This window comes from Ambystoma mexicanum, chromosome 13, assembly GCF_040938575.1.
Source record: "Ambystoma mexicanum isolate Mex_15411 chromosome 13, UKY_AmexF1_1, whole genome shotgun sequence".
NCBI lineage: Eukaryota > Metazoa > Chordata > Amphibia > Caudata > Ambystomatidae > Ambystoma > Ambystoma mexicanum.
This window is the reverse complement of record NC_090938.1, coordinates 610,767,303-610,789,813: the sequence shown is the minus strand read 5'-3', so window position 1 is coordinate 610,789,813 and position 22,511 is coordinate 610,767,303. Positions and strand designations below refer to the sequence as shown.

Below are 22,511 nucleotides of genomic sequence, written 5' to 3'. Positions count from 1 at the left end.
AGAGCTTCTCTCTCCCGTGAGGTAGCCAGCCTCAATATTGCTTCCCGCTGCACGTCCTCTGCATTCCACATGGATTTCGATCTTCTCCAAGTTCTCTGCATGGCATCCAGCTGTCAGCACAGCGGCGACTGCATCAACTGCTTCTTCCTGCTCCTTCTGTTTGGCCCACACCTGAAAGGCCTTTAAATGTTTAAAGTCCCGCTCAGGTGTGGGTCATACCAACAACTAGACCACTCATTGCAACTTGGTAACTCAGGAACCGTCTTCCTTGTCTCAGTACTAAGAGCATTATGGGACTTGGAGTCCATAATGTTATTTCTTATAACATTATTTAATCCACTCTGTTGGAATGATTTATAGACTGTATGGTTAAGGAAGATCTCAAAGGAAGTAATGATTTCCTCTTGGGTCCATAACCCAAACACAATGCAGAAAAAGGGTTTTCATACTTGGCTCATTGGGTAATTTTGGGAGGGGAGGCCTTACTGTGACAGAACGCCATTAAATATTCAGGCATTAGGGAAACTTCATCCGCAAAAGAAGATGAATACCACGTCCCTCCTGACAGAGTTATCACATTCCCTTGACAGCCTTCTCCTCCCATGTGATCCTCCCTCCTAACACTACTCCCAGGGTTAGGATCAGATAGCGGCTGCCTTTCCCTGGCCACATGGGAGGAGACGTTAGGCTGGGATTCTGTGTTGACTCCGCAGGATTCATCACATCCCCCTAGGGAAAAAAGGGACAAACGGCCTCATTGCGAGTTAGGCAGTAAGTGGTAAAATTGGCAGTAGCTGAGTTACCGCCAATTTTACCACTATGGCAAATTATGAGTTTTGGTTTTGAGGGGAGGATTTACCTCCAGCAAAACCCTGAAGGTAAATCTTCCCACTCAATGCCCAAAAATCAGCAGAATTGGCAGAATTACAGTGGCAAAAATTCCGTGGCAAAAACCCCATTGGGTCCAATGGACCCAAAATAAATGGGTAATTGCACCGCCGCCGCCACCACCACCACCACTTGTAATCAGGCAGAAATTCAGCCTGACCAAGTGGCGGTAATGTTAATTCCTCAGGGCTATTTTTTGGAGGATATACCTACCAACATGGGACTTCATTACAGTGCTGTCAGTGCACACTCATGGGACAAATCACACCAACTTAGAGTTTAAGTGTAATGTTTATTCAGGGTTTTTCAAACATTAGTCAGATGAGGTTTGGGAATGCTAGATAACTAAAGAAAAACTAAAACAGGATATTTTGCCTAAAAGGTTAGTCTCCCTCGCCGTCTCTCAGTCTCATTATCTCCTAGATGGGTTCACAAGTATATCAAAGTAGTTGTTGTAAAGCATTGATCAGGATTTATTGATTTATTAAAATTTTTATAAAGCGCCACACGCCCATGGGCCTCAGAAGGATGGCAGTTCTTTCAAAGTATCTGCATTCCCAGCCTACATAAAAGGAATATGTTTCAAACAGCTCACTGGTCTCATCCCAGCTTCACTCACGGTCTTCAGGAAGAAAAAGTTCATCAAAGAGCAAGTAACTAAGATTTGGGATTTGTGGGTCTCCTAGATAAGGATGCAGTGCTCCAGTTTCAGTCTCTCTGGGAGAGTCACAGTCAATGTATGAAATCCACAACTGTGACTGTATCAACATCAATATGTGGTCCAATGTTATTGACAGAAAAGGTACTGGCACTTGGCTTTCAGCTGTGGAGTGGCCACGTCTGTGCCAGAGGTAGGCCGTGTCTGAGCCACTGGATGCTGCTCACTGGGGCCCTGACCTTCCCTTATCCCAATGATCCTGATGCTATGGGCCCCCAGCCCCTCTTACTGTACTTGTCCCTCCAACTTTAACTTGTAATTAGGAGTTGGGCCTCCTCTGTACCACTCATGTCCGTGAAACTCCTGCTCTGCTTCCTTGATGCCACACCACAAGCTTGTTTCTCTGCACTCATAAACCACCATAGGCGTGGGGTGTGTGTTTCCCCCTCTATGCTCCTCTTTCATCCTCAGATCTTTCCCAGGCTCCTCTCGCCCAGCCCCTACTTTCACTGCTTCTTCTGAGATTTCTCATCTCCCCTCCCTCATTTGTTCCACTCTTTTCTCTCTCCTCCTTTGTTCTTCTCTGTATCACCTCCTCGTGTGATCTTATATTCGCCCAACCTTCCGCTTCATTATTTACCCCTCCTCCTCTCAGCTTCTTCACCTCTTCCTCTACTCCCACCTTAACAACCTCCTCTTCTCCTTTTTTCTTCACCCCACCTAATCTGATCTTTTCTTTACTTCTGCTCCTTTTTACCACCCTTCCTCTTGTCTTTTCTCCACCATCTTATCCACTACTGTTTTCTTGTCCACCTCCTCCAGACTTTGCTTCACAACCACCACCACTGATCTTCCCTCCACTCGCTTCACCTCTGCTATTTTCTTCACTGCCACCTCCTCTTATGTTCTCTTAATGATTTCCTCCTCTGCTTCTTTTTTCACAACCTCATCTCATATTCTCTTTAACCCCTACTTGCTCTATTCATCACCACGTCATCTCCCCTCTTAGATCTTACTCTCTTCGCCACTACCGTTGTTCCTCTTGTAATCCTCTCCTCATTGCCCCACCCGGCTCCTTACTTCAGCTGCCTCCATACTAGTCTGAGACCTAGGCACTGTGAGAAACAAGAAGGTATCTCACCCGCCAGCCCCTGCAGATCTCTCTCTCAGGTGGGCAGGGCACGGCCATCGCTGTTAGAGCCAGAACCTGCGGGTGGACCAGTGCGGCAGGATCACCTGGGTGAGGGGTCTTTGGGGAGTGGGACACTGGATGGTGAGACGCGGTATCACTCCTCCTGCAACACATTTACCCCATCCTACCATGTAGGATATGTGGGAACCTTCCCCCCTTCCCTTTCCCTTTCCCTTTCCCTTTCTCCTTCCCAGCACTTTCACATGGACAGCCCATTCTGGGAGAAAACAGACTCACACTCGAGCAGTGTATCTCGCTACTGTGGTCAGGTGAGGTCAGGCAATTACTGACAATCACGCACACCTGACTTCCATTAGACTTCCCCACATGGATAAAAGGCGGAGCACAAAAGCACACTCTGAGCGAGGCAAAGCACACAAAGGTACAGCAGTTTCAAGTCGGCAGCTGAACGAGGGAAGAAAGATGGTAAACCAAGAAGGGTTCGTAAGAAGGGAAGTACGCTTAACCTTTTCGGCAAGACGCCGTTACTTTCAAGAAACCTTTGAGGCAGAAAGCGTAAGGCCAGGAAACCAGACTGAAGAATCCTGCATTGTAGATACGGATGGCCCTCCCGTGTAACTGACCAAGGCAGGGAGGAGCAGCAGCAGCCACTGTGGTGCCGTCCTTGGCTCCAAGAACAAGAAGCACCAGAAATATCAACACAGCTGGTGAGTTGGGGAGACCAATCCAAGACCGATCTGTGTTGAAGTCAAGGTTGCAAGCGGCAACATTGTTTAACAAGCGCTGGAACGAACATTGTTAAACGCGTGTGATGAAAGACGCGAGTAAAGCTAAACTGCTGATGAATGTTTGAGCTCGAGAAGGAAAGATACTATAACGTTGACAGAGTGATCTGGCACTGTGGATGTGCTCAATCGAAGGTCTCTGTAAAGTATCCCGCTAAGAGAAACAAAGGTAGAAGATTGACGAGAATAATTGTGTGAAGTTAATCAAAGTGGTGCTGCGATGGTTTAAGCAAAACCCATCCCACATTGGAAAGTCTTTGATTTCCATATCAAGAGGATCCAGGCCCGAACGAGGGAGGCCAAGTGTGAACATTGTGATAAAACGGGGGCTCAGCCTGAAGATGGAGACCCATGATGAACATTGAAAACGAGAACTTGTGCATGTGAAAATCCTGATAGGAATGGAACTTTGGGACTTTGTTTGTTACGACAGACACTCTTCAGTAAGATACTGTTATTGGAAAAGAGGCTTTGGCAGAAGCCCTGATGTCTGTGCTATGAACTGTATCCTCGTGGCCGAGAAGCCAGAGTGTGTGCGAAGCTCGAATGTGCCACCTTGCCCCGTCCTGAAAACATGGGGAAGGGAAGCCAACTGCTCAACCGTCCTGGCATATTATTTCTTGAACACTTTTTTTTTGTTTTTTGCTTACACCATTGTCCCACATACTTTTGTATTTAGAAGTAAGGATTGGCAATAAGTTTATTAGTATAGGCCCTTTTATTTGAGAGAGACATTTCTAGGACAGAGTTATTATTATTTGATGGTCGTAGCTTGCTCCCATCCTTAGATTTAGGTTTAGATAGGCATTCAACCAACCCATTTGAAGTTCAATAAACACCCTTAAACTGTGATCACTGGTGTCTGTCTTCACTGTTTGATACCATGCCTTCCTTACAGCACTCTGTAGGCTTCCTTAGAGATGCCAGTGTCCCCTGCTCTTGGGCCACGTTACCTGTGAGGGTCCGCACTTGTGTGTGATTCTGTGTGCTAGTGCGAGATAGGGTGTGTCTTAAGTGATTCACTGCATCAGGTGCTTTTGCATCAGGTGGATGGTTAACTCAGACCATCCACATTCTCTGGATAATGCCCATACAAGGCCGGTCTGCCATCTTGGATTCTGGCCAATTCTCACACATGCGAGTGATCGCAAAGTGCTCTACAGAGGGTGAGCGAACTTGGCGTGGCTCTGGCACCAGACCATCCATCTGTTGCTGTCTGTCACTGTGCCAGAAAGAGATTTTTCTGCCTGCTCTGTAATACAGGTTTCAGTATCATAAGACAAAGTGCTTCTCGACACAAAGCCTGACTTAAAGGGCCTGTGAACCTCTTATCTTTTCTACCACATGCAGTGATGCTCTGTAAATGTTTCCTTAAAAGTGTCAGATGTTTAAGTAGTACACATGTGACAAGTCCGTGCCCCCCGATCTTAGTGTTGTTGGGTTGACTAGGGAATTCTCCCTACAACACCCCTGAGCCCTCCATCACAGAGTGGGTGATGGCATCCAGCCCCTCTGGTAACCTCCCCCACACACCCGAAGGGTCGTGAAGGTGGATTATAACAGACATCTCCCACTGCAGCCACTCTTCTCACCACTCCAGATAAGGTCATACACCTGGACTGGATCTTTAATTGGCTTTAGGAGGGTTTATCTTGAATGCCCATTTCTTTTGGATCTGTAGAAGCAGGTCTGAAAATGGGTGAACATCTGTTTAGATTATTATGGATTTAGGTAGATGTGGCATTACTACTGTCTTCTAGGATATGTTGGTACCACGATAAAGAATAAACTGCAGGATTCTGAATTCCCATTGACCTCACAATTCCTAATTTTCTTCCTAGTTTGTGTTCATGGGGCAGGGTGGGTTCTAGAACGATAGCTGTTTGTTTACTTCCAGAGTGTTTCATGGCTGTAGTTTTGCAGTTCTGAGCTTTGATGGATAGTATATATTGGTCAGTGATATTCCTAGCTAAGTGAAAGCTCAGGAAATTCAGATCACCAGCCACAGTTTGAATTATTTTTGCCCCAATTACGAGTTCTGAAATTCTTCTTTCTCGAAGGCACCAACAAGAAGATCACCAAATCCATACTTCTGGAAGCTCCTCTAAGAGACTCTAGTGATGATACTTGTGCATAGCCCATATTGCCATAGTTTCTTCTGATGTTACCTTTAGACAATGGTATGTTAGGTGGCCTGTATTGCCACATACAAAGTTTCACTTTTTTAGGGTGGACTAGGTGATGGGGTTGCCTTTCTACCAGGTTTAAAAGGCCTTCTGGTTTACCCAGGGAGCCCTTTGTGGCAGATTAAACGGATTGGTGGTCGTATCATTATGCTAGGGTGAAGTATTGCTCTTATTTGTCAATGGTGAGCTAACATAGTCTATATCTTCCTGTTGGTAATCTGTAGAAATGGTGATGGCTTTTGCCAAGATTGGTTTATGAAATTGTGTGACAATTGCTCTACATGCATGGACAAAGACTCTAGAAAGTGTTCCAGGATCACACCTCAAACATTTTAGACGCATCTGCAATAGGTAGCCATTTAATTGCCAAAACACATAGCCAGTAATAATAGTTTTATTCACCAAGGGTTTGGTACAGTAACCTTTTTGCTAGTAGGATTACTCATCTTGACCTAACTCTCAAGTAAGGCTTTCTTGACTGCCATATAGTTGGCATCTGCTGAGGAATTGGTGCTCTGATAAGCAGGGTGTAATTTCCCCAATTAACAAGCGAGCTTAGTTTTGGAATCAGATCTCCTAGAGGATAGTGGCATTCTGTGCGACCCTCTCAAAGTTAAAGAAGAATGTTGGGCACTCTTGTCATTAACATTTATTTATAGACAGAGGGCGGATGCAGGGATGTACCCCAGATGAGGCCATGCCTTCCCTTAAATGTGTACTCACTAAATGCGGGATTTCTTGGGTTGCTGTTGTCCTATCCCCTTGGAAATTCAATGCCTCCTGTGGTTGTCTTTGTCATTCCACCAAAGCTTGGCTAAGTGCTTCTATGGCAGTAGGACACCCTCCTGGCACCTCAATGGGCTGGGAATGGAAGATATTGGCTCTCACGGCTTAATCAGATACTGGACTGTTCTTACCGTGTCTCAGGATAGTTACTGGGAGTGAGTGGGATGGCTATCTAAAGCACACCGTGCTCACCTATGGAATGGGAGGATTCCATGCAACATGGGTTTGAAACTGTGACTGGGCCGAATCAGTCTTTCATCCCGCTGGGGTCAATAGATCGAGTACCATGAGTGGGTAGCAACACTGATTAGATACTTGTTGGTATTGGGTGTGAAGGTGGCATGAGAGGCAGGTGTGGTAAGCACTCATCCATGTTGTGCATACTTCCCTCCTGTCTCCCTTCTCCACTCCATGCAATATTGATCCGCGGAGACAGCACAGCAGGGTGACGAGAACGCATAAACAACATAAAATGATGGGTAGCTATCAACAATGGCGTGCATTTCAACATGGGATTCCGTGTGGCATAAGACAAGAGCAAGGCCCCAGGTGCCTATTAGATGTCACTCAGAATAATATGGAACATATTCCCCTTGGGGATAGTTTCCCATTTCTAATTCTATTTATTCTTGTGTCTTGATCTGGGTACTCTGTTTGAAAACCTCTGAGTAGTGTGATGACACAAGTCATATTGACACGGCGCCCTTACAAGGTCCCTCAGAGACTACTTTTTTATACCTGTGTTTTTATTTAACACCCTGATGCAGTCTGAGATGTGTAGTTGTTATTACCTCTAGTTGAAGCAATTTAACTTAAGCACCCAAGATCAATGATTGGCAAAAGGAAAGCAAAGGACTGGAAAAGGTGGTTTGCTGGTGACATGAAGGTATTTGCCTACTTGAAGAGTTGTATAAACAAGAGTGTGATTAAATCATGTATACCCGGTCATGCCTGGTGCATCTTCAGCACAGCAAAAAACAAATGTTAAATGATCATAGGTTGGAACTACAGTATTATGTTCCTTTCTTCTGGGGGGTGGGGGGTGATGATTTTGCAAAAATATGTTCTTCATAGATTGTGGGGTCTTGGGAGCTCCCTGCACGGGTCCAACGACCCCAAAGTTCACCCCTTCCTCCAAGGATGCACCCTCAAAAACAATAAGCTGGCATCACCGAACTAAGCACCATGGGCAGCTAAGGAGTGCATGGTGTGCTTGTGCCATCTCACTAAAGGCTCAAAAGGCCGATGGCAGAGCTTTTTTTGCCCACTTCGACAATGCTCACTTTGACTTCCAATGGTTCCAATTCAATTTCAAACCCACAACACAAAGTGCACTCTGGTCTCTCTGCAGCAGGAGCAACAATCCAATGAACTATCTTGACACCTTGTTTTTTCCAGTACAAGTTGAGACATAAAGGACTGTTGCACATGCCAGCCAAACCTAGAAACTATGAGTGTTTAGCCCAGAGTATCCCGGATTTAGGATTAATCTCAGGGTCTCGACGGCGGATGCAATTTTCTCAAGGTATTTCACAATTTCTACCGACTGTATCAACCAACTATTGACTGTCTCCCATCAATTTATCTATGGAGAGTTTTAAGTTTTAAGGTTATTAGATCATATGTGTGTGGGAGTGTATGTGTGCGCCAGGCCCGGCTCCAGCAGGAGGGCCTGGGGTGCCAGCCCCCCCCCCAAGGTCATTCCCTGGCCCCCCTAGAAAGGAGGTATTGCAAGTGGGACCTGAGGGAGTGGAGGGATTGGGAGTCTGTGGTGGGTGGGAGGGCAGCATTTCACTCTAAGCATGCGGCAATGCAGAGAGATTAGCATTCTAATGGGCTGCACTGAAGGAGGCCTGGCCAGGATTTGTTTGCTTGTCCTGGACAATGATCTATGCCTTATAGCTATGAAAGCACAAATGACCAGGGAGATGAAGGACCATTCACACCTCTAGGTGAGGTAGCACTTACTCAAGAAGGCTGCATACAGCTATTTTCTCAAGCCTAAGTCACAAAGTTGGTTGCTGTAATTTAAAGTATGTTTATTTTTTGTGGGAATATAGCATTTTTTCACATCATGCTTAATAAAATGGTTAACTATGTCAAACAATAAATGGCAGGTGATGTTGATTGCACACAGATTTCCGCAGACGGTGCATCAACTGACTGGGGACCCTTACAAATATATTCTGCTGCATTAACTACTTGAGTATAAGCGAAACAATAAAGTTGGTAGTAACAAAAATGTAATTCTGGAAGGGAGAGCAGTATAGTGAAAAAGTGATGGATACAAGGCTTTGAATTAAACATTACCACTATCATTTCTTTGCACAACATTTCATGCTATAATTCTTTAGTATATCCGTGCCAATACAGAAGGGGACAAGCCATTAGCAAATTACTCTTGGTCCTATATCCAAAAAGTGCAGATTAGTCTCAGTTGTTAGGCCATGTACCCTCTGCACTGGAACACAAGCAACCACAGGGGTTGTGGTCTAGCAGTCTAGCAGTTTAGGCAGTGCTGCTCAGATTAATGGCAGGGCCAAGGTTGATTTGCAGACAATGTTATGGAAGGCTGACCAGAGCAATGCAGATGGTTATGATTGATTCAGAGACAAACATACATCCTTTTTTAGTTTTGCCTACTAGGTGCAAGTCAGAACTCTTGCGGTGGAACACAGATAGGATGGAGATAGGATGTGATGAGAAGCACTCATCCTATGGGCGTGTTTGATCATTTACCCACCCAATGGGCCTCATTCCGAGTATGGAGGTAGTCATGGCGCTATTTGCGCCATGACCACCTCCCATACCGGTACCGCCTCTGACCTGGTTCAATGGGAACTTACCGGTCCATTCCGACCCTGGAGGGACCGGTAAGTCCAGATTGAAAAATCCATTCCCTATTCCCATTTGAGCCCCCATAGGGCTCAATGGGAATGGGGAAGTAGCTAATAACGGTACTGCAATTTGCGGTACCGTTATTAGCTCCTTAGTCACTTATCGGGTCCCGTCCATAATGCCTGGTCAGACCAGGTGTTAAGGGAGGGACCCGCTAAGGGACCTCGGAATAGGGCGCAAAGGGATTACCGGCACCGGTGTCCTTACCGGTGCCGGTAATCCCTTAGTGCCCACCTCGGAATGAGGTCCAGTGACTAGCAATGGCTATGTGAATGCCTAAGCATTACTACCAACAACCTGCCCCTCACTGCCAAAACTTACCCTTTCTATCACAAAGTAACACCAATCTTTGTGCTTTATAGGACCTGCCAGTGTTGCATCTAAGCATTCTTTTGATTGTTTAATTAATTGCCTCTGTAAATGAGCTCCTGATGTGATAAAAATCTCTTTATATGTGTCTTCAGCCAGTTGATTTTATAAGCAACTAGCAAATGGTGCCTGTAATTTGCACGGGTTCTGTAGACAGACATGATAACTCTCATCAATTGTTGACAATCGCACAGCAGACGTGGAGGGGAGCACCATAATCGGACCTCATGTGTGCTCTCCCCACCTGTCGCCTCACCCTGGCGCGGTGCAGTATATTGCAGTGCATTGTGGTGCAGATATTTTGGAAACTGAGCATCCTAGGGCCACGTGGGTTTTGAGCCTTCAGGTTTTTTTCCTGGCATCGAGACGGTTAAAATGAGCTTTGCCCGGTCCTTCTATGACCACATTGATGTTTTGCACATTGCAGTGCGTTGACAGTGACATCCGGAGAGTCCTAACAGGTAATTGTGCAAAATATGGTGCAGACTGTCTGAAAGGTGTGGAATTGTATGAGGAACAAACAAACAAACAGATTTTCCATTTTATATATTTGTAGATATCTGTGTCAATGCCTCTGTGTGCAGTGGAGTCCTCTCTAAAACAAGCATTTGCACAGCCAACAGTTTTGGCTTGCGCATAGGTATTAGACAGATATTTGCCAGGCAATGACATCATATGCCCAGGTACTCGCAAAGTTTCCCAGTTGTTTCCATATTATGGCCAGGTGTTACCCTTATGGCAGTGACTGGCAACTGCCTATCCATGCCTAATCAAAACCCCAAGCTGTTGGCTTTGTCAATGCGTTTTGATTTCAGTTTGTCTCCCTAAGTAAAAGTGTGTTTGCCCGGATGTGGGTGTCTTGTTTGCTATGCCTAGGGAATCAAGCTGCACCTCACTGGGTTGATCCAACAAGGCCGTACCTGAAAATGACAAGGCTAGGGTGGCAAGTATGGACCACTTTCAGATGCTCTTCTCAAGCGTGCTTACCAGTCGAGTTACCACCTACGTAGAATGTATCTTTTTCTGTGTGTAAGAGTTGCCTGAACTGCCAGGACTTTTCATGATTCAAACTGATAAGTACTGAATTGATAGCCTCATACTGTTTGAGTAACTTAACAGCGTTTGTATGCAAACAGAATATGTCATGTGTATTGTGGGTCTTGTTTGGAAAGTATGATGAAAATCCAGCGTGCTGGGTGTTTAGGTAGGCAGTGCCGGAAATAGACATTATTGCTGTGGGACTCCATCAGTGATTGTGGGAGGGGAATGGGAGGATTGCTCCCACCCCCCACCTAAACCTTTGCCTCTCAGAAAATTAATCATGGACACTTGGAAAATAACACACAAGCGAGAGCATTTACTATAATGTTGCTGGTAAAATATTAAATATTAACATCTTTTAAAACAAAAATACAGTATTTAAATATTTCCTAAAGAGTGCAATCAGAGGTGGATTTCACATTTGGACAAGGGACAACTGGCCGTGACCAATCTCCCTGCTCTGCCTCTCTCCCCTCAAACACAGTCAGTGCTGCAAAGGTCCTCCCAGTGAGGTCTTATCTTTTTAATGTGTCTCAGAGGCAGATTATTTACAACAGGAAGTGATTAGAGATGGAAAAAGGTAACTGGCAGTGACCATTTCTGTGGCACCTTTTCTTGAAATTATATAAGGTGTGGTTGTTGGGTGATTGGAAGTTAAGGTGACAGAGAACAAGCTGTGTGAAACAATGACCTTGTATGAGATTGTTTGTATATTATCATTAATTTCTATGCTGGAGCTTGTAGGCTTCCATTCAGGATGAGGAAAATAAAGCTACAATCATGGGGTATCATTTTCCAAGTCAAGCGGAGTGGAAAAGTGGTGCTAAAAGCATTTATAGACACTTTTTATGTGCTGAAGGATTTTGTATGATGGGCAGTCGAAGTTGGAAAGCAGATCGCACAAGTTTGCCTGCTCTTACAGGTGCCCCTGCCCAATCCGATTCATTTTTCACCAGTATATATTTTTAAGTTGGTGGAAAACCAATGGATTCTTATGGAATCAGATTGACTTTTACACCTTGTAAAAGCAGGTAGATTCCAAAAGAAACCATTGTGGAGGGCGCCCACAATCAATAATTGTGGGAAGGATTTGCACTTTTCCAGACACGTAGTAGAAAAGTGAAGCTCAAAGGTGATATTTGCCAGTTTTTTATTCTTTACTTTTCCAGTACTTGGTAGAAGCACTTAAAATTGCATGGAGGGGCCCTTTTGCAAAAAACTGCAAACACGAGTGGTCCCCTCTGTGCAATTTACTGTTTTTCATTAACACATTTCCGCAATGATGCATACATTGTAAGGTTGGTTTAACATGTGACTTTTTTAAGTAATCTGTATAAAATGGAGTATTATTTTAGGTATTCAAGACCAAACTTCAACACATTTGTACCAACTTGAGCTTGGAAGGTGCGTGGTCAAGTTTCAGAATTTCTGGATAGGCTCAAATTCTGGCTTTACCACTTAACCAAAGTGTGTGATCCTGCGCAAATCATTTAATCACACTGTGCCTTACCTGCCAACATTAGGTGCCCCTAGAAGTGATTCAGTTCACAGTATAAGCTATTTAAAAAACGTCACACTCATGGTTTAAGAGATGGGCAGTACATGTGTCAGGATCTGCCAATAACACACACACACACTTTTCTTTGAAAATATCAGCCCACATTTATTGAACAAAATTGTTACATTCAATAGAAAATCAAAGTTAACACATCAAACAAAAAACCCTAATGGACAATTGCATGTAATAAACATTAAGTAAACAGTTTGTAGCAGACAATGACGTATAGGGAAGTGGCAGGAGAGCAAGGGCCCCTACTCCCTGCCAAGCCCCACCGGGAGTGATACCAGGAAGACAGAAATCCCTACACCTGCACCATCAGCCTCTTGACCCCACATCTCCCAACCTGGCTCTCTTTCCTGCATGCTAGCACTCTCTTGTGCACTCAACTGAATTAAAATGTTTTGCAAAAAGGCAACAAAAATATGAATTGTGCTTCAAGTTTTTATTTTTTATGAAACAAAGGGCCTCATTACACGTTGTGCGGTAATGGAATACCGGTACCGGTAAAGATTTACCGGTACCGTTAATTCCCTAAGCCAATCACGACCCCAACCCACCGCTATCTGCGCACCCGTTAATTACGGTGCCACTAATAGCAGCAAGGCCGCGGGCGCGCGACCCCCAGGCCGGAATTAGCGCCATGGCGCTAATACCAGGCCATCACAAGCCATGCGGACATGGTATTAGCGGCATGTAAAACACCCAAAAACCCCTTACCGGCATGGCGCTAATAACGGCATCGAAAAGCACCCGTTAAGAGACCTGAGCAGTGTACCCATCAACTACAGGTGGACACAATCAGCACAGGTGCATGCAATGGAGACAGGCAGCACAAAAGAGCACACCACACCCCTACCCACACCCCTTCCCACACCAAGATGGTGCCAATAGCAGCAGCATGACATGACAGCCTTGACTACATGACAGCAGTGCAGCACCAACAACAACAGCCCACACCAGAGGTGACCCGTAACAGGTACCCATTCCTCACACCATACAGGCAATGCCAGCGATCCACTGAGGAGGTGGCTCCCAACACCTGTACGGAACCCACAGAACCAGCAGGAAGAGGGCAACAATATAGTACATCCCTCCAATGACAGTGCTCCGCTGCCTAAGCGGCCTGGGTGTGGCACTCCTGTACGGCCGTGTCAAAGTGGCAAAGACAACCATGGCATGTGTAGAGCATCACAAAATGTGCATATGATGGAACGTGCCTATGCCACCTGAAATTGACATGCAACCACCAGAAGAGTATGATGTGGCTGAGGATGAGTGCGGGTGGAATGCCCCGGCAGGACATGAAACAGGCAGTGCCAAGGAGGCACACGATGTACATCAGCATCTGATTTTGTAATCTCATCATGCACCAAGGTGAAATAGCATGGACGTAGATGGGAATTGTTGCCCTGGTGCATGTTTCGAGGCCCACAAAGGACCCTGTCCACAATGAATGACACATACACAATAATGGAGACCACGCTTGGGTTTCAAACTCTGAACAGTGTATATTGAACATATTGTGGTACGAAAGTGCATTACCCAAACTCCCAAAATACACCCTTACCCCCCTCCCCCCTCAACACACCCAAACAGACCCTTACCCCCCTCCCCCCTCAACACACCCAAACAGACCCTTACCCCCCTCCCCCCTCAACACACCCAAACAGACCCTTACCCCCCTCCCCCCTCAACACACCCAAACAGACCCTTACCCCCCTCCCCCCTCAACACACCCAAACAGACCCTTACCCCCCTGCCCCCTCAACACACCCAAACAGACCCTTACCCCCCTCCCCCCTCAACACTCCCATGTGAGTCTCATGACGTGATTGTGTCCATCGCCACATGTGGCACACGAATCCTGGTGGCCCTATTTGCCAGTGCCTGCATCGTCATCTGGTGGTTGTGAAGCCGTGCGCCGCAGGTTCCGCATAGACCGGCGCAGGGGACTAGTCTGGCGTGAACTCCCAGACGAGGAGGGGCCTGGTTCTTCCTGGGCCGTGAGTGGGCACCGACGCTCAATAGCGTCTGCTATGCGGTTCATGGCCTGCCGCAGTTGGGCCATTTCACTGCAGATTCGGCTGGTGCATGCCTCCATGACCTCCATTGTCTGCTGTGCCAATGTAGCAATGTCCTCGCTCAGGCGGACTGTCTCTGCCACATGTTGACCTACTAGGCCACTCATCTCGTTCTGCCTCTGGTAGATGCTCGAGAGGTCATGTCGCATGGTGGGTGCTGGTGGGATGGCTGATGCACCTGGTCCCATTGCACTTGCATCAGGAGAGGATATCTGGGGGCTCCATATCCCTTCAGGGGTGGGTGAATCTCCATGACTACCCGGACCTGAGGAGTACCTCGGGCTTGCCTGTAAGGGGCTTGTTGGTCTGGGGCTCTGGCTATCAGCATCAATGGCAGGTGTGTCCTCCTCATCTGAAGGTGGGGCCGTGGCTGCTGCTTCACCCGTTGAGCTGGTGGCAGCAGAGTGCATTCCCTCGATGCTGCCCTCACCTGCTGGGAGACACACTTCCGTGGGTGCCACGACGGGAGCAGTCATGGCCTGTGGATGCGTGCAACTGGTGTTCCGGCTGCTTTTGTCCCTGTGGTCATGGACACTCGTCCTGGCTGCCCTTGTGGATGTGGCGGTGTCCCCTGTGGCATCCCTCCTTGCTTTTTTGCTGGATGTGGGAGCAGGTGTGGAAGTGCGTGCCTCCTCAGTGTCAGTGTGTGATCCTGCAAGGGTGAGAAATGTTGACAACCATCAGTGATGGATCGACCTGCCTTGAGCAAAATGAATACGTCATGCCGTTCTATGCATTCCGGGCTCTTCAGTGTGGATGCAGGTAATGGGGATGTTGGGTGGGTCATGCATGAATGGGTCTGTGTTGTCTGGGCATGTGGTGATGCATGCATGTCTGTTTGTGGCTGGAGCCACGGCATTGATATGGACACATGATTGGGGGGAACATCACACTTCACTGTGCATTGTTTGATGCATACACTCACCTCCATCGGACGAAACGGCCACGCCATGCTCCATTTGTCCAACTCCCTCAATGCATTCCACCCCGATGGTTGATGCGCATGTCTCCTCCCACTCGGTGAGCTTGATTGGCGATTCACTGCCTCCTCCTGTGCCCGTAGCCAGGTTGCGGTTCACGGATAGAATGTTCCGCACACGGAGCCGGAGGTCATCCCACCTCTTTCGGCAGTCTTTGACTGTGCGGGTTGTGGTGCCTACCGCGCTGACCTTGTGGGCTACCTCTTCCCAGATGGCCTTCTTCTTCACAATGGTCTCCCGACGCATGTCGTTGTTGGAGATGACATGAGCATTGTCTGCTAGTGTCTGCGTTAGCATCAGGAGCTCCTCCTTGCAAAACTTCTCCTTGCGTTGCCGCTCAGACGATTTTTTAATGGCCTTGGGCATCTTCACGGTGTCCTTGGTGTATTTCCCAACGTGGTTCCTGGTAAGGTGTCCTGGATAAGGGGGATGGCAATGGATTGTGTTTTTAAAGATGGCCGCCGTGCTCTTTCCCGTTCCGGTGCGATGACGCTATTTCCGTTTCCGCAATATAGCGGTGACCGCTATTAGCGGTGACCGCTAATGGCGGTCACCACTATTTGCATGTGGCGGCAGGGCGGAAGTGCTAACAGCGCTTTCGAGGATGCCGTTAAGGGACTTTTTGGGGACTTTTGCGGCATGGCGGTAGGCTCATTACCGGCATGGCGGTAGGCTCGTGCCCGCGATCTCGTAATGGCATGCAATTTGCGGCCTCTTGCGAGGGCGGACACGCTATTTACGCCATGCCGGTAATTGCCGGTTTTTACCGCATACCGTGTAATGAGGCCCAAAATGTCCTATTCCTTGCTTCAGTATACTGGAGGAGTGGGGGGTTGTCTTTCACAACAAGGTGGCGGAACCACAAGCACTTCCTCCAAGGCCTACTAGGAGTAGCCACAGTGTTCAGGAAGGCATTGTTGAGAGCACACCATCTGAGATGGAACAAACACTGGTGTCTTGCTCCTCAGCCCTCGCAGAGGAGGAAGCATCACCCTGGATTCTCCCCATCCAGGCCAAGACAGACATGGTGAGGGTTTTTGGGGGTAGTTGGGAGTGGAGATAAATGGAAATGGTGGTCAGGGGGGATGATGGAAGGTGACTGGGGGGTGAAAGGTGAAGTAGAAGTGGATATAATAGAAAAGGGAGAATAAATGGCAAGGGAATATAGGTAGATTGATGTTGCAACACTATTTTCCTTGATTATCTTTAGCTTTGTACTGTATTTTATAGACCTGTGCAAATGCATTTTTCTGGATCTGGGAAGGCATTTTTTTACTGAATCAAGGATCTGGGAAATCTGGATTAATGTCAGCACACTGTTTAGGGTACTCCTACACCCAATGGAAATTGGGCCCCCCTGATCACAAACCTGGCCCACCCAGATGCAAATTCCTGGAGCCAGGTCTGGTGTGCGCATATGCTGTTAGGTAACGTAGCAATCAAAGCAGAATGCCTGCCATTTACTGATCACAGAGTGTGTCCTCATGATCTGGGGACAGGTTCACTGTCATTTTCAATTGTGGGTTTGCCTGAGAATGGGCTCCTTGAGAGGGGTTCGATCTTTCAACTACCCCACAAAACCCTACCCTAATTTTCGAGAAGAAAAATGGGAGCACTACACAGGTCTCACACACACACTGCAATAAACGGCAAGTGTTGGGGTGCAAGGTACCATCTTTCGTAGGATATGCCACCTTTCCTGCATCCACCTAAAAAGTGCATAACCTAGGATATCGCTCTGTCATCAATGAATCCCAGTGTGAGCAAATCTCTTCCCCGGTGAGGCCAGCCCTCCCCATTCTAAAATGAATTCTACGAATCCTACGAATTCATCTTTTATAAGGCGCTTCATACCGAAGACCAGCCTCTAAGCACAGAACTGGGATTCAAACCTGTTTCACTGCATTGTCTTGCTTCCAAGACAAGCTGCCCCTGAGCTATCCTCCCAGCACAGAAGTGCTCCATGCTCCTACACCTTACAGAGGATACCTCTACATATACCCAGCAGGGATTAAAGTTTCATATATTGTTCTTGTGTGACTTTTTGTAATTTTAAAACACACACATAGGGCCTCATTACGACCTTCGCGGAACGGGTTAACAGGCTCTGCTAATGGAGGCGGACCGGTTAAACCCGTCCCGCAAAATTACAAGGTCCCCTCGCGGGACCCAGTAAGGATGCCTGGTAAAACCAGGCATTGTTACTGGGTCCCGCGAGGGGAAGAGGGAGCTAACAACGGGCCGGTTATAATCGGCCCGTTGTTAGCTCCCTCTCCCATTCCCATTGAGCCCTATGGGGGCTCACATGGGAATGGGGAAGGTCCGGGCCCGGGTTCCCAGAGAGGGGAATTACCGGGCCCTCCGAACTCGGGATGGCCCGGTAATTCCCCATTCTGGGAACCCAGTAAAGGAGCCCGGTTTGGCGGCAGCCATGGAGCTAATAGCTCCATGGCTATCGCCAAACTCGTAATGAGGCCCATAGTTTGTAAACACTATACAAATAATAAGGGGTTTTATTTAGCCATTCCCAACACACTCCTCCAGCTACTAAGCGTTGCATAAATACCTGCTATTGCCCCATTTAATGATCCTCAATTTTTCAACCTCAGAAGGATGAAGGGCTGAGTCTGTGATTTCAACTTGCAAAGTGGAGTTTCGCCCTCGTGTCCGAGGTGAGCATGGTCATATCTTAAAGTGTGTGTGAGTGGGGAGGAGGATTGAGGAGACGGAATGAAGTGTGGAATGAGGAATGAAGAAGACTGGTGAGTGAGGCATCAGATGGACAAATGAAGAGTAAGGCACAGGAGTGGGGGAAAGGGGATGTCCTAAAATGAATGATGTACCTGTGAACTATCCACCACGCTTAACTCAGAACATGTAACACACCTAAATTAACTCACTAACAATGGTCACCATTGAAATTCATTAAACCAATTTTAGGAAAAAGGAGCTAATTAAATTGAAATAAACTTTGGAAGGGGAGTCTACCCAAGGATGCAAGATCCTCCTGTTTGAATTAACTATCTGTTTTAATGGAGCTTAAATAGATGAATATAAACACTTGTGTATAGGCGGGTTATAAATGCCATATCATATCATATCATGTGTTAACTATGAGGGGAAGAAAAGACACATTCTATTTTACCTAGAACATCTCGGCACACACACTTGATAATTTTTCCAAAGTTGGGAAGACGTTTGGTTTCCCTTACCACATGTGTGCACCAGAGAATGGCAACTGCCCAATCAACGTAGCTTACATTTCAAGACGTGCAGAACAAATGTTGCAGATCAAAGCAGGATCAACCAACCCATGTCCAAGAGTCACACATTTCAAAGAATGAAAAGGTTTATTTGGCTATGTTCAAGAAGACAATGGTTAGCATTTTAAATAGTGTCCAATATTCTTGCCTCTGCCAGCCAGTCCTTTGGGCCATTGCCTCCACTCAGTGTCCATCAGTCTTTTGCCTTACGCCTCAGTGTCCATCAGTCGCTTGCCTTACGCCTCAGTGTCCATCAGTCTCTTGCTGTGGTCTGTACTTTCTTCTCATTGTCCCTCTCTTGCTCTGGCCACTTTCCTCTCTTTGCCCCCCCAGCCTTGCTGTGGTCTGTACTTCCCTCCTCTTGCTCTTCGGTTTTGGTGTTATCATTTTACTGACCGTGCCCTTCCGTCTTGCTTTGGTCTGTAGTTTCCTCTCCTGGCTCCTTAGTCTTGGCTCCCAGTTGTGCTTTTAAAGTGTTGCGTTGCCTCTGGGCCATCGGACCTGCTGGTGTCCCTGTGTTCCTCGCCTTGGCTCTTGCTTTGGTCTGTACTTTCATCTCCTTGCCCATCCATTTTGCTCTGGTCTTTATTTGGCTGCCATTTGCTCTCCTCTCGAGACCTGGCGGTGACAGCTGTCACAGGGCACAGTTGGATCGGCACATCCCATTCTGTCTTGGATGCCAGCGCCTGCCGTGGAGCTTCGATGCACAATTGTTCCTCACCAGACAGCGAGCAGGTCAGGCGCTCTAGGTTCACGTCCTCGGGCAGGTCTGCTTCCCGCCGGAAGAGCTCGTACTTGTAGAAGGTGCCATGTCCATCGTCGCTCTTGGTCTCCTTGGTGCCCGCCATCAGCAGCTTCCTACCAACCAGTTTCACCGTCAGTTCATCGGCGGAGAAGCCCGGAACAGCCAGGCAGAGGGTAAAGGGCTCGCCAGACCTTCCGGTGTGTCTGCAGCCCGATAAACTATCAATGGGCGCTCCGCCCAGGGCCCTGCTGGGAATGTTCACTTCCTGCAGCATCTGTCGATGGAACTGGTCCATCCAGTCCATCGTCCTCGCCATCTCCTTCATCATTTGGAGCATGTCTCGCTCCGCCCATGCGCAAATGGCCCGAGGGGTGGGCCAGAGGGTGCGCATGGGCTCCAAGAAGGGCAACAGGGAGCCGGAGGGAGGCTGGGCGTGCAGGCGTGGGCACAGCATTGCCAGGGACAGGGCGGCTTTCTGAGGGGAGAGAAGTTCCTTACGGCCTCTGCAGTGCTAGGTAACGCAGGCTGCGATTCTTCGACACCCTCGCTCGCAACTACATATATAGCGTCCGGCCGGGTATTCTGGGCCCTTCTGTAATCATCTCCCCCTGACACAGCCACGCACACAGAGAACATGGGACATTTCCCAACCATGCGAGGAATGAGCGTGACACACTAAGAACTAAAATAGAAGCGGCCCAATGGTGTCGGCGCGCACACACAGTGCAAGTGTGGGCCAAGTGCCCTGGAGGATGAGGCGTGCGCGCGAGGGGATGCCTCACCCGCATTCCAGAAAATCATTAATACAGTCGCCATGACTATTGCCAATCCTGCATTTTTTTTCACACATAAATAAAAAATGATGTTTATTGCAGGTGAAAACAAATTGATGGTGCAAAGAAATGACCACGGCACTGGCTCATTCTTTCGTTGTTGAACAGTCGATCAATGGAGAACCAATAAAACGGGTGATATAGTAGGGTGGATATAAGAAGCTTTTACTACTATCTTCATTTTAATAAGTAACGGGCAATTACGCAGTTTCTGGAGGGCTTTGTGTCATGATAAGGACATTCTAAATATTAACATATAAGGAGTTCAGCCGGAAGCCCACCAGGCCTTGTTCATCGGGCATATTATACAGTACCGGAGAGCATTTGAGCTCAGGGTATAGATACAGGGGTGCCGGATAGGGTGGCCAACTTTTCAAAATGGCTTCACAGGACACTTTACGCGTGGAGGGTCAAAAAATGTTTGTGGTGTGCACACGTTTTTTTACAGCGCCATTAGTTCGCGCAAACCTTTGGATTCTTTTGTTTAAATGTCCTGTCCTGCTGGCCATCTATGTATGCACAGAGAATGTTGGTGTTGGGAATGATTGACAGCTCAGGAGAATGTTGATGAGTGCTTGTTGCTGAGTGTTCTCTGAGTTGCAGTCGGGGGCCTGAGTGAGCTGATGTTTGTGAGTATAGCCGGTGGGTGGCCTGTCTCCTTGTATATAACTAAGAGTAACTGGAACCCATACCTGTATGTATGTATGTATGTAAATAAAGTTTACCTACCTCACAACAATGACACTTAAACACATAGTTTGATGCTTGGCTTGTTGCTGTTCAGCTCACTAGTATAGCCTTGTGACGCTACAGTGAGCGACACGAAGCGCCGATTTAAAGGTTTGTTTATATCCTTGATGCCTACTATCTTGACATGCGAAACAATAAAGTTGCTTTAAGTCACTAATCAAATGTTTTCAACATCATGAATAACACAGAGATGGAAATGTATCACAAAGAATCTGCATATCTATATTTGTTTATTACACAACTTCTTTTATCACAGAAAGTACAGTGGGGTTAACTAGATTTTGCAAGTTGGCATTGCATTCTGGGAGTTATAGTTGACATTAAAGCTACAATCCTATTATTTTGGCTTAACATGTTGCTAAACGGATGCACATGTTGTAATATGGCTTTTTATGCAATTTGTTATTTTTCTAAGCACACTCTATAAGGCATTATTACTGTAGACAATGAAATCCAACTATTTGAGCAAAGTTTGCGATCCTGGTCACCCCCTGACCCTCAATCGACACCGTACCCCGCCCCACTCCATCTGACCATCCCACTCCCTCAGGCAGCCAGGCAGAGTACCACTAGTTCCGTTTTTCACTTCCATTCCACTTGCACTTACCTGCCTTCGAGCCCTGGGGGGGACTAAGTAAGTAGGTCCAGCAGCAGCACCTACATGCATTGGACGAGCTTGTGCTTCCCAGACCTTCACGGCAACAGACAGAATGCCACAGCAGCACAGCTACCTCTTCAGGCTTCAGCAAGCCAACAAATGGACAGGAGGAGGGTGACAGAGGAGGAGGACAGTCACTGTCACACAGGCACAGCACTGGCTGCACAGCCTGGGGCAAAAGGAGGCTTTGCTTGCCAGCAACTACTTGCAACTAACTTGTCTTGCTCGGGTCCGCAGTAGCTGCGGTCTGCACCGCAGAGACGCCCAGAGAAAGAAGAATGCAGGCAGGAGAAGGCAGCCGCGTCGTGGTATATAGACGGTCACTGTCAAAGTGACATTTCCCGCGCTGTGCTGCTGGCGTCAAATAAGTGCAGCAGTAGCGGGTGACACGTCTGCGCTGTAGTGGACTCTATGCACTGTAAGTGCATTGCTGTCTCCTGCTTTATGGGAGCGGGACAAGGGTACATTTTCCGCGCTGGAGCGACGCTGGGCCGATGGCGATTGGCAAATCGGACATTGGCAATTGCCAAGGGACAGCAACTACTGGTCTGCACCTGCTGCGGCCCGGCCCCAATGTGACTAATTGTGTGCCTCCTGAGAATCACACTCCAGGGAACAAAGCAAGTCTGAACAACCTGCGTCCCGCACAGCCACTCTGCAAATTGCGTAACAGAGTTCACAATTACAGGACAATCCCGCACAATACGGGACAGTTGGCCACCCTAGTGCTGGAAACAAAGCAGCCTGCTCCCCCAGGCCAGCGCACATACATATAACAGGTCCAGGGGCCACAAACGGTTCAGGGCTCTAATAACCTGCTCAGCATAGGTCCATTTTGCGGTGTAAACAATATAGGCATGTATAATAGCCGGTATT

The 22,511-nt window shown here is 47.4% G+C and overlaps 1 protein-coding gene across 1 annotated transcript; it reads right to left on the bottom strand.

Moving 5' to 3' along the window:
* Nucleotides 1-18,717: 18,717 nt before the first annotated feature.
* On the bottom strand, nucleotides 18,718-19,936 carry LOC138521548 (heat shock protein beta-11-like). Its single transcript, XM_069634472.1, has one exon. The coding sequence runs from the start codon at nucleotides 19,846-19,848 to the stop codon at nucleotides 19,093-19,095; it is 756 nt and encodes a 251-aa protein (XP_069490573.1). The 5' UTR covers nucleotides 19,849-19,936; the 3' UTR covers nucleotides 18,718-19,092.
* Between the last annotated feature and the right edge of the window lie 2,575 nt (nucleotides 19,937-22,511).

Bases quoted from the DNA above. Each gene is read 5' to 3' on its own strand.
- LOC138521548 (XM_069634472.1), bottom strand. From the start codon at position 19,848: ATGCTGTGCCCACGCCTGCACGCCCAGCCTCCCTCCGGCTCCCTGTTG.